The sequence below is a fragment of the Aphelocoma coerulescens genome, chromosome 3 (assembly GCF_041296385.1).
Source record: "Aphelocoma coerulescens isolate FSJ_1873_10779 chromosome 3, UR_Acoe_1.0, whole genome shotgun sequence".
NCBI classification, from domain to species: Eukaryota; Metazoa; Chordata; class Aves; order Passeriformes; family Corvidae; genus Aphelocoma; species Aphelocoma coerulescens.
Window position 1 is genome coordinate 73,037,819 of NC_091016.1, and position 13,401 is coordinate 73,051,219.

The 13,401-nt window shown below is 38.6% G+C and overlaps 1 protein-coding gene across 8 annotated transcripts in view; it reads left to right on the plus strand.

The window, feature by feature from the left end:
* TRDN (triadin) overlaps positions 1 to 13,401 on the plus strand; it is a 227,863-nt gene that overhangs the window by 114,204 nt on the left and 100,258 nt on the right. For all 8 annotated transcript variants that reach the window (XM_069010861.1, XM_069010857.1, XM_069010862.1 and 5 more), the window contains one exon: positions 326 to 388. In XM_069010861.1, the coding sequence (XP_068866962.1) occupies positions 326 to 388 (63 nt within the window). The remainder of the gene's footprint in view (positions 1 to 325; positions 389 to 13,401) is intronic.

Genomic DNA, 13,401 nt, shown 5'->3' on the forward strand with positions numbered 1-13,401 from the left:
AAGTCATCCATTATTTTTTAATGATCTCATTGCTACTGGAACTTAAGTTAAAAGGTGCCACATTCATGCACTGATGATTTTTGCCCAACTTTTGATGAATTATTAAGGGTCCAAATCATCCATAGTTGATGCATACTGATTAATTTTCATTTTCATCTGATTCCTCTGTGGCTAGTTGGGTGCAAGTGCTATAAGGAATAATCTGAACTCCCAAATAAGTCACATTTTTTTCAGTACGTGCCCACCAGGACTTGGTTGACTGCATATTTGAGTGTATGATTCAGAGTTCCAGCATATCAAATTACTCTCTTTAATTAAATCTTAGAAAAAACAGGAAAAAAGGAGAAAGCTCATGAGAAGACAGCTCACCCTGAAATTAAAAAAGCAGGTAAGAAATTGCACTCTGACTTTCTTTGCAGTGATATCTGACTATTTAGTGTAAGCAATTTCAAGTTTTAAGTATTCGAGATAAGGGTGCATGTAGTTGATTATTATTTAAGAATCCAAGTGGAGATATCGATAGATAGATAGATACAGATGTATCACAGTATATTTATATCGAGATATATATCTCTGAATTTTTATATTATGATATGATATGATATGATATGATATTAATATCTGTGTATTCATATCTGTGTATATAATATATGTAATTTTCTGTTCTATGAACTTGGGAGTTTTACATTAGAAACACTGCTTTCACTCATACACTAAATCTATCAAGAGCATAACTAATTTCAAAGGCTACATGGCAAAGACTGAGTGGAGAGCATATATTTTTCCATTATTTATTTTACAAATACAGATCATTTTAAGTAATAAATAGAAACATCACATTATCAAATCACTAAATGTGGGAGAAAATAGATGGTTTTCTTCCTGAATTTTTATTCGTGCCCAGAAAAGAATTTTTTTTAAAGTTAGGGAATATCCTAAACCTAATTGATAGTTTCATGCATAAAATTATAAACATTTCAATAAGATTAGAAATTAACAATTGGGTTTTATCTACACTAAAAATGTTGTAATTTTTCTTCCCCATTATTTCAGTAAATTTGCAAGTATATTTAATGCAGAAATGCAAAAGTGTCTCCAGTAAGTAACACAGCCTGTCTCAATAAAATCAAGGAGAAACAAAATGCTCAGTCTAGTGGTTGGTCACCATCTGAATACCTAGAAACACTGATTCCAATTGATGCTTTATCTTTCACTTTCTATATAACCTTCTACAAGCCCTCAGGTACTCAGATTAACCTTTCTGTAGATTAGTGTAATGCCTAAAGCCACGGAGAAAGGTTTAAAACAGGATGTAAATATTCAGGGCTATATTTACTATGTCCTCAAGGCAAACCTTGTGCTCTGTTTTCTAATTATTTAAATCTGTTGAATGTTATCAAAAGCTGAAAGGATCTATATCCCATTGTTTACTAATATTGTGGGTTACAGATGCAAATTTCAGTAAGCAACGGGTTTCTTTGCCACTGAATCATATGTGGTCTGCATAAGCTTTGCTATTCAAGCATTTAAGGATGGGAAGAAAACTGGCAATTTATGTTTGCCAAAATATGCAAATACACAGTTTACCTCAGACAACTATCCTGGTAGCCCCATATTTAAATATGTCTTTTGTAGTAGGGAGTTGTACACACTGGGGAAGGCATGGGGATGAAAGGAAACATTCCTTTCTAGTTAAGTTGCTTATTTTAATGTATAAACACAGATTTAAAAAGAACATAAGCTTACATTTCAAATATCTTTTGTAATTTTATTCTGGTTCTAAGCTTGTATTTCACTTGAGAATACAGAATTGTAAAAGATTACATTTTATGGCAGAGCTGCAGTATAAAGTTATTAATATGTTCATCTTCACAAGCAGTTGCTAAATCCAGTGAGTCATCCCACCAATGCTAGAAAGACACAAATTAGACACACCGAAATATCTGCACATTTCTGTCCCTTTTATTAGCTCTGTAAGTTACTGCATTTTTGGAGTTTACTAGCCTTTGTGTAAGAGGATGGTAATCCACAGTATATTCTAGCTACACATATTGCTGTTATTCCTCTTTCAGCTTGCTCTTTGAATGCATGTGCACTTTCTACCTTTGATTGGCAGCAGTTATTGTTATCCCTGAAATAATTGCCATATTTGATCAACAGAATAGTAGTGCATAGCCCAGTTTTGAAATGAGGCACCTTGATGTCTGATAGTGTTTACATAATTTGAACAGACACAGAAAATCAACCTCTGAGCATTTGAATCAGCAGACTAGATAAGCATCCAAAAGAAAAGAACAGCTTCCAATTTTCTTACCTTTTCCCTTTAAAAGGCTAGGCAGAGGCCACTGCATTGAAAATAAACTCCTCGCCTGATTTTCAAACTCTTGCATTACCTCTGAATGTCTCTGATTTTGTCTCATTTGCTTCCCCTGACCTTTGCAATTCTGCAAAGCTGGGGTGTTTTCAGGGCAAGCTGGCTTCTCACTGCCACCCACAACCATCCCCATACCACTGAGCAGCTCCTTCTGCTCCAAGGTCCTCCTGGCACCCAAGTCCCAGCTCTGGTCCACACCCTTGCATGCTTTCTCCCAGTTAGACTCACCTCCAGCTGGAGGCCCATTAACCAGGCATTGCCCATATAGGAATGGTGGCATGTACAGGCTGTCAGGCTTGAGAGAGGAGGAGATGCTCTGTAAGCACTAAGCAGTACAAGCATCTCTACAATAATTTTCTGAGAGAAGCACATCTCTATATTACTCTCCATCTTTTTTGCTCTAACAAGGAATGCCTGTAATTGCAAATACTGAATATATTTGCAGAATAATATTTCAGATTGGTCCTTTGGTCTAAGAGACAATTTTATCTCTACTGTTACCAGAATGGAGGATTTTTTATTGTTCTTCATTAACTGCATCCCTGTGATATATCTGTTTATTTGCATGCCAGCTCACTCTTTCTCCAATTCTCTCTCCCTCCATTTCTCTGTCTCTCTCTCCCCTCCTCTCTTTCTGCTGCTGTAGAGGATCAAGAGTCATCTAATATGAAATGTTCTCAGTCTTCAGTACAGAGCAAACTGAATGATTTTTAATTAGCTTTTAAAAGTGCATTGTAGATAAAACCACATTAATCCTGTGACCTTCAGCTTGTACAAAAGCATTGTGTTAATTGTCCTGAAAAATAGATAATTCCATTGTTACAAATTCAGAGGTCTAACTTAAACAAACATAATCATCAGACACAAGGGTCTGGTATAGGCAGACTTCAAAACCTTTTACAACAATCTAGGCAGTGCTACTCTGGATAAAGAAGGAGCTGCATCTCCAAATCCCCATTAAGGGGCTTGCTACACCTCAGCAGATATAAGCCTTTGGCAGGCTCTCCCAAAGGTTGTCCTGGTGCTTGGGATGCATCAGCCTAGGTGGCTCCAGTCTGCAATCTGACTGAGAAAAGGGACCTTCTCAGTTAAAGCTTTGGTGTCCAACCCTCCATGAAAATTAATACACAGAGATTGGTGCTTTCAGGCACTCATCATTTGCATGCAAATTTTTTTTTCCTGATCATCCCTTTCCCAGAGTCTGGAGCTTCTCTGCTCCTTCTTGTATCAGCTTTCCTAGAAATGATATTCACACCAGACTTTGTCCTTGATTGTTGCAAACTCCTTTCTCACTTTGTTTTGGTTCTCAAAACAAATCACATAGGTAAAATGAGTTTATAAAGCAATAAAAATATCAGCCTGGATCATGACACTATTTCCTACCTAAAATTCTGTTTCAACTGTCATTATTGATCTTCCTGTTATTCCTGGATTTTTTTGATAACAAATCTTATAACTGCTTTAGAAAGGTGGTCAGTGTCTTTTTCTCCACTTTCCATACAGGGAAACTCAGGTAGAGACATGTAATCCAGGTCAGTTGTCCACATATTTACCTTCTGCTTATATATATCTTCTGAAAGCTAAACCAATGCTAGCTGGATTAAAGATCCCAAATTTTTGTACACTTTCACTATTTCCCTAGTGATAAAGCAGAGACATCAGACAATTCAGCTGATGTCTAGGAAGAAAATAGTTTTGTTAAAATCACAAAGTCTTATCAGCTGGACCTGTGTTCACGAATCCCTCAGTTCTGAACTCAGTGACAAATGTTTTAATACCACCACACTTAAGTACCTCCCTGAGCAGTTCTGGTGTGCAGATCTACTTGTCCCAGATCAGGAAGCATGATCCCTTCCATTTTGCCGTGTTGGTATATGCATGTTCCCAACAGAGCGTACAGGCCCCTACAAAGGAGCATTGGGGCTGCTCCATAAATAAAGGAATTAGCGTGCAGTGCTTGCACATACCACTGAATGATATCCCTACACATTTCAATATCTTTTAAATACCTTCAGAGCTGGTGACTCAACCATTTCCCTGGACAGCCAGCTCCAGGGTTTGACCCTCTTTTCAGTGAAGAAATTTTTCACAATATCCAATCGAAACCTCCCCTGGCACAGCTTGAGGCCATTCTCTCCTGTCCTATTACCTGATATCTGGGAGAAGAGACCAACACTTGCCTCACTGCAATTTCCTTATTGGTACTTGCAGAGTGCAATAAGGTCTTCCCTGAGCCTCCTCTTTCCAAGCTAAAACAACCCCAGCTCCCTCAGCCACTCCTCGTTAGGTTTGTGCTCTAGACCCTTCACCAGCTCTGTCTCTCTTCTCTGGACACACTCCAGTACCTCAACGACTTCCTTGAAGTGAGGGGCCCAAAGCTGAACAGAGGCTTCAAGGTATGGCCTCAGCAATGCCAAGTACAGAGGGACAATCACTTCCCTAGTCCCCTGGCCACATTGCTGGCTCATGTTCAGCTGGCTGTCAACCAATGTCCCCACATGCTTTTCTGCCAGTCAGTTTTCCAGCCATTCTTCCAACAGCCTGTAGCACTGCATGGGGTTGTTTTGACCCAGGTGCAGGACCTGGCACTCTGTGTTGTTAAACCTCATACAGTTGGCCTTTGCCCATCAATCCAGCCCACCTAAATCCCTCTGCAGAACTTTCCTGCCCTCCAGCAGGTCAACACTCCTGCCCAACTTGGTATTGTCCACAAATTGACTGAGGGGTACTTGATCCTTTCACCCAGATTGTTGATAAACATATTAATATGGCAACGATAGATCTCTGATGCATGATACATGTCATATGTTTCAGGTAGTGTTAGCAGGAGAGGGGAGTGGTGATGTCTCTCTTTAGATACCACAGTAAATCTTTGTCTCCTGAATAGGAAAAATCTCTGGGGGCTTAAAGTTACAGACGCTGAGGTGCATTTTAATTATGTCACTGTAACAACCAAGTGAAGTCGCTCTGCAGTCATGAAAAAAGCAAACTAAAAGTTAATCTTGGATAGAAAAGTTTAAAACAGTACCTTAAGACCGCCATAGAACTGGGATAACCAGGTTTTTCTTGCTACTCCATTACCCAGTGAGATCAAGACAGCAAGAAAATCTGTCTTTAATCATACTTTGGAGGAAGAATGTTAGTAGAAGGTTAGTAGTAGGTAGAGCAGAGTGGAGGTGATCAGACAAGAGCAAACATGACTGACCAGCTCCCAGCAACTTTTTTGCATGGTTTGACCACAGATATATTTTCTTTAAAGGACAGTCCTTGTAATTTGAAAACAAACCCACAATGATTTTACAGGAAATGAAAAGACCAATTTATACACCAATAGTATATTTTTTGTTATTGTCCTCTATACAGGCAGGAAGAGAAATTCCTTCGATCATTTTTAAATTCCTGGTCTGAACGACAATTAAAAAATGCATTTAATTTTGTGACTTGGCTCAGCATCTACCTTTTCAGTCTTGATATTAAGCCTTCTATTACAATAAAAGAACCACTACTGACACCTGGTGGCAATTTATCTTTTTCTTTCAATCCATATGCCTGGGGTTTTTTTTGTTCTTTTCTTTCAAATGTGCCTATTTAAAAAGAGTTTGCTGAAGTGATGATGAACCTACTACTTACCTCCCCATGCCACTTATCCTATTGCTTTCATGTCTAGAAATATGTTAGAATGTCATCTAAATGTGACGCTATTCTCAGAATAATTTTGCAATGTAAATACTTTCAGTACTCCCAGAGAAGTAAAAATTAAAATACACCTTATGACATAAGTTATAATCAGGGAAAAAACCATGCTTGGCTAACCCACTGATCTAGAAAAGAAGATGCATACCACACTGCCTGAAAAGCTTTGGGCTGATCTAACTGCAGTGGATTCAATGTTTCATCGAGGATACAAACGTCGATCCTCATTTTTTTCTGATGAGCAAATGGGCTGTACTTGCACACGTTTGTAGGAAGACAGCTCTGTTGCCTCTCAAGAGCAGGGTTTGAAACTCCTCATTCTGCCCTGCCCACTACCAGGAGTGTATTTCCAGCTGAGTGTCTGACAGCTTTAAGCAGCCCAGCTTGGACACTGTGGTGTGTCTCATGGTCCCTTATGTGAGAGATGCCACACGACAGATGTCAGCAGATGGGAGGATGATGTGTGATGTGTGTTTTCAGAGGAGGCCACAGTGTAAGATCTGCAACAGCCAGTGAGATGTAGAGGCTGTCACAATTTAGGCTGCTTACAAGAAAAAAATGGAATTGTGAATCCAGAACAAGAGAGCCTAAGGTATTTTGAAAGTGGTAAGCCACATACAGAAAATGAAACACGTTTATTCACAAATTTTCTTGTGGCTTATTAGACAAAGTGTGGGGAAAAGGTAAAAACTGAATCACTTAGGAACTGGAGTGCACATATAAGTGTTATGATGCATTTTGGATTGACCAGACCTGTTTTCAGAATGGCTGCTACAGTAAGTAGAATGTAGGAGTTTTGAGTGGTAGAACCCCATCTGACTGGTCTTCTACCTTTTTTTTTTTTTTTTAAATGATGAAAAGCCATTATATTGAGTTGGCCCTGGACAGCTTCTAAACACCCACATAGCCACTCATTCATTCCTCCCTATCAACACAGCAGGGAGGAGAACAGCAAGAGCAAAAGAGAGAAAACTCATGGGTTGAGACAAAGCTTAAATAAAATAAAGAGGAGAAAAACAAATTATATAATAGCTCACCACCCTGCCAAGCAGACAAATGCTCAGCCAGTTGAAGCAGAGGACACCCTTCCCCTGGTCTTCCTCTACTCTCAATTTTTATTGCTAAGCATGGCATTATATGGTAGGGAGTACATATCTGGCTAATTTGGTTCAGCTGTCCCAGATGTGTCCTCTCCCAACCTTTTCCCAGCATCCAGTAGGGGTAGACAGAGTGGGAAAAAGAGAAAGCTCTAAAGCTGTGCAAGCACTGTTCAGCAATAGCCAAAACTCTGGTTTGTCAACAATGTCTGAGTAACAAATCCAAACCAGAGCATCATACAGGCTGCTATGAAGAAAACTACCTTCTCTGTCCCAGCCGAACCCAGAACAAGAACCTATAGGTCGTGTTTATTTGCAGATAGATCTAGATAGATTAGGAGAAGAGACAAATATATAAATTAAGCATTGGAAATAATAAGCAATGAGTTGCTTTGTGATTCCTCATGCAGATGAATGTATAAGAGCAATAATTAAGGAAACACAGTGTGTTATGAGTTGAGAGCAGATTTAGGATCAAACCATGTTAAAGCACACACATAAAACAAAGGAGGAGCTTAAGGACCTTAGAACTGTGTGATCCTTCTCTAGGGTGTTTCTTACCAATATTCCTTTGGCAGCTTTCTCTGCTAGACTGTTCATCCACTTATACATTTCTGCAGAGGTTTGGCTTGTTGTGGGTTTGTACAACTCTTAGCAAAGCCCCTGGCTCTGATTTCATTTTAATTATGATTCCAATTGGTAATATCATTATATGAATCAATGCCCATACACCAAAGCCTATAAAAACCACCTAGTTTTCCCAGATGGATGACTGCCGCTTCAGGTTTCATCTCCTCTACTACAGGCTAATCCATTCCTAACTAATAACTTGCTCATGACCCTATTATGCATGTCGAGCCCATTTTGATTTTTGATTTTTCCTTTCCTACTGCTCTTCTCCTGGATCCTATTCATAATCCGTTTACAGTTTCCTGGCATTTTTCATTAGTAGATGCTTCTGCTTTCACAAACTATGCATGCAGCAATCAGCACTGGTAGTGTTTACTAACCCACAGAAATGTTGGATTAGGATTTCTGCAGTTACCAGCAAGTGATGTAATTTAGTCCTTTTTCTCTTACAAAAAAAGGGTCTAGGGGCATCTCTTGACTTTGATAACAATTTCTTGTTTGTGGGGTTTTGTACAACAGAATCACAAAAAGTGGAGATGGAAATGACCTACTAGGTCATCTAATCCTTCCTTCTGGCAATGCAGGATAATTCTTTACAGAATATCTTCAAGTGCTTTAACCATTTTAGTTCTAAATGTCTGAAGTAACTAGGCTTCCATCAATTCCCACAGAAGACTATTCTACAACCTCATAGATCTCACAGTTAAGAAGTATTTCATTCCAGTCTGCCTAAATTTTCCCTTGCTTAATTTTATCCCATTACTCAGAGTTATGTTCTCTTGTGACACCCAAATATAGTCTTTCTAACCTCAGGGTCCAATTCCCTACTGCCTCATGTAATATTGCCGCTTACATTTACATTTGGAAGGTAGCTTTAAAACTGACAAGGTGAATGGAAAATGGAGGTTGATACTTTTTCATACAGACATGAAATTATAAACCTTGTAACAGGGGACACTGACCAGGGCCACACATCACCTGTCTGTAAGGCACTGAAGAGACAGGAAGTTGCATGTCCAAACTGGAAAAAGAACCAAAAAAAGTCACTTGGGTTATTTGCAAAGAAAGGATCTTATTTTTTTATTTTTTTTTTTACATAGAAGAATAAAGTATTCTATTCATCTCTTCAGTAAGAGGTGGTTTTGTTATTGTGGATACTAAGTACCTTTGCAGAAAAAAAAAAAATATCTACAATAGCTCCCTTTAACATAGTAGGGACAGATAAACAAGAATGAATGACTGGGATCTGAAGCTAACCGAATCCAGACTGAAAATGAGGTACATGTTCTTAACACTAAGAGTGATAAACTACTACAGCACAGGGTGGATATTGCTTTCCCTGGTGTCTGCAGAAGATGATTGTTTACTTAATGAAAAATACACATCAGCTGAAAAGGTGCCCTGCTGAAATATAGGAGCCTCTGACAACAAAATGTCAGACTAGATAGCCTGATGGTGCATTCTAGCCTTGAGCATCATGTGATATAGCCTCAGAGAGATACATAATAAGCTAAAAGAGAATGTAGTGAAGAGTCAATGCAGGAATACAGCTGGAGACAACTGCCTTGCAGGTTCATTGCAAAAAGAGAAATTCCTTTCTGCATTCCTTTTATAAGCCTTTTTAAGCTGAACACATGACTGGCAGTAATCCTCTAAGTATTTAGTCTTCCATGGGAAATAGAAAAGCCTGCTTTCCTAATTGACATTTCCAGAAATCCTCAAGACAGATATGGCTATTTAGTAAAAATCAAATTGTATCTCCCCAAACAGATAAAAACAGAAGAATAAAAACAGGATCACAGTGAGGGAGAAGGCAAAAAAATCTGGCAGAGCAGAGACGCAAACACAGCAGAAAGGCAATTCCCATGGTCTCCATATGACTTGCTTTTAAGGGAGTCTGCTCCTGAAAGACAACAAAAGGCAATTCAGATATCTCCTACACTGAAACTTCAATGTGCTCAGTGGACTTTGAATTCTACACTCCATCATCATCAGTGATTGACAACATGGTTTCAAAGCGTGCCTAAAGATGCAGCATGTCACCTGGTGGATATACAAACACGTCACAGAAGGCCAGACACACAACTCCCACTGATTTTCTGTGAGAACTGAGCTCCGAAACACCTCCTCTGCTTTTGTTAAAAAGTACTGAGGCTGCAAAGTACCATGGTGTTTCTGTGCCATATTACCTATTGAAAAGAATTTCAGCTTTTCACAAGCAAACACTTGTGCCATTCCAGGACATGGTTAGGTTTCAGTGTTCAAGGGCTAGAAATTAGATGAAATGCAAAGAGAGAAAGAGTTAAAAATAAGTTTTTCCTGCTGTCCCCTTTTCTGTTCTTCACCTTAGAATAAGAACTGACTCAGCCTAAGAATGACTCTCCATTGCAATTGATGTGGTGGCTCTGAAGTGGAAGACTCATCTCCTCTTTCCTTTATTATGAATCAGCTTTAGAAAAAACTGCATCTCCTTTCCCATCCTTGCCCACTGTCATGTGAAAAGGGAGATTTTCTTAAACCCTTAATGTTTGATTAGTCTGTTGGTGCCCCAGGAAAACTGAGATCCTTGTGCCCAATCAGTCTGTCAGTGTCCCGTTATGGGGACCCTTTACTGAACATTTTGCCAGATCAGAGGGTGCTTTGACTGACTTTTTCAGGGTCTCACACCAAACAGAGAGATCCCCACCTGGATCTGCACATCATTACCTCTGCGAGTGACAGCTAGCACCCATTAAGGACTCACATTAACAGTTCACAGAATAACACTCTATTAATAAAATTGTGACAGGTTCAAGGTTCAAGGATTTCCAGTGATAGTGTCTGACTGCAAAAATGTATTCAAAGCAATATACTAAAGAGATAATCATTCAGCATACTTTGAATACAGCTCTTACCCAATAGGCATCCCTATGGGGGAGAAGAGAGGTTCAGCCCATCGACTGATCCCAGAAGTTATGATGGTCTTCCCTAACTTCTTCCAATTCTTAATTTACTTTTGTCCTATTTATTTATTTTCAGGTGGAGCTCAAGTGAGTTTAGTCATACATCTTACTCAGTGAGGGGTGGTGGTACCTTGGTGGTGGGTATCCCAGTATAGTATCTGAGATAATCTTGGGATTGGGACATGCATCAGTCCAAGGAAAGCGATTTTACCACAGTTGCTGACACAACAGAAGGTCTTCTTCATTTATCACTCTTGGTTTTCAGCTCTTGTGTGGCTTATCAACCAAGTTCCCTCCTCTGCAAGGGTTTGATAGAATCTGGCTGCAGTGTCTACATTCCACTCCACCATCTGTTTAGTCCCCCTCAGATTGTATTGTGGGGGGGGGGGTCGGGTATGTTGACCACGTTCCATCCAGGGAATAGCAATAATATTTTCCCCTGTAATCTCCATACTGGGAATCTTTTTATTTACTTCCCATGCCTCCCTCCATGTGTTGTGCAAAGAAATCTCTAGAACAGAAGAAGGTGATATTCACTGTCTGCAGCACCTGCCCTGTCCATGAAATGTTAGTAGCAGACTAAAGACCATCTTTCAGTGGCCCTTTTGCTGACTATTGGGGCTTGAATGCTTTCAAGTCAATGCTGATTATTGTTCAGTCCAGATCTGGTGGTTTGTGTCTGTTCTGTTCCATCTTGGACTGCACAAAGTAGGGAGAGATATGAGAGAGGTAAATGGTGAATGATGTTGGTAAGATCTGGTTGGTAAAGAATTAGTAATGTCAACCCTTTAACAAATACAGATAAAAGGGAGTAGGCTTGGGTTTGCACTACCACTTACTTTTTGATGAGTTGGCAAGAGAACCTTCCTCAAGTGAAACATAGGAGTAATTTTGTGTCTGACAGACAACACCTTCTGACACTGTATTGTCAATCTAATAAAGAACTTTTTGGGGAGACGTGATACTAGAAATAATCAAGCTTCAAGGTGATAAATAATCTGAAGTCCACACAGGCAACCAAACAGTTTGCCTTTAGACTTTCAGATATGTAGAAAGAACTACCTGTGCTGTGCAAGCAGCTGGGTGGCATAGTTTTAACTAAAGAATCTAATTTATTTCTTCAACCTTCTTTATGCTGGCCTGGGGATTAATGTAATGTTTATTTTTCCAGTCATACCCAGAAATAACAGGATTAGAATATGCCTATGCCTCAAACAATGCAAAATTAATCTCTTTAATGAAGGAAAACTGTTCTATGCCCTCAAAATAAGATGTGTATCTGAGTCAGCAGGTCTGATATTTGGGATAATTATTCTATATTAAATGCCCATGCACAGCTACATCCAGCAGGTTGAAATGACATAACTATGCAGTGCTAATTTCTGCTGTTGCTAAATAGACAAGTTCATGGCTTGACTCACAGTTAAAGTCAGGAGGAATCTTCAGAGTCTGAGATCAGGATGATTTTCTTTCTTTACTTTTGCTTTACACTTAAAAAGAAAAAATATTTTTTTCTCTTGACCTTCAAATGAAGCTTTAAAATCTTTTACTAAGTTTTGATGAGCACATATTAGATAAAGGCATTCATGTCACCAAATTGGAAGTATACTTCAGTCTCTTGTGTGTTTTTCCCCTAGAAAGGTTTATAGATCAGAGGTATTTCTGACTTAAAATATAATCCTTTACACTTCACTTTTAGTTATGATTGTTTAACCTTTCAGTAAATGTTTCCAATGGCCTTGTGTGTTCTCCTGATCTGTTTTTCAAGAACCAGAGATAATTTTGGGGTTTGCTACATGTAACTATGAGAGACTAAGTTAGATAAAATATTATTGAATTATTAGGAAAATAGAATAGGCGAATGTTCTTTGATGGAAGAGCCATACACAACTGCAGTTGTAAAAGCACTGATTTTTATCTTGATTGCAGTATGTTCTGCATGAAGTTGCTTTGTCATAGATTCTGCCTCACTTACAGGGGTGTAATTAGAGTAGTGTGTCACTTATAAAGATGAATAGATGGACACTCCATTACTTAAGACCTCCCTTCTCACAGAGTGAGAATGTTGACTGCATCTGTGTTCAGAAATATGAAAATATCTTCTTCCTAGTGATAATGTCTATAGATGCCATCTGTACATCTATCTATCTATTTATCTATCTATCTATCTATCTATCTATCTATCAAACAGATAGAAAGAAATGCAAATGTGTTGAAAAGTACAAAAAATGATACCACAAGGATGCATAGCATACATGCACTTAACAAAGCCTATTCTAACCCAAAATTCTCTTCTGAATAATTCAAGAAGTATTGGTGCTGAGATTTATTAAGAAAAGTTTAGAGTATATCCCCAAGGTGTTTCAAAGAAAGATAAAAAATGCTGAAGAAAATTTTCATCTCTTATAATATTTACACTAATTCAAATGACAGGCAACTCCAGGAAAATACTCAATTTCTAAGTTTTAGGGACTAATGTTTTTTACTCACATTTACTACATAAAATACCATTACCTTTTCCCAAAATGACAGCAGTTTCTGTAATTAGCTGCACTTACAGCTTCCTGTGTGTGGATGACTGTAGTCTCATATCAGGCTCCTGAGTTTTGCTTTTTTAAACCATACCTGATGAACACAGAAGGTAATATAGGAACATAGAACCTTT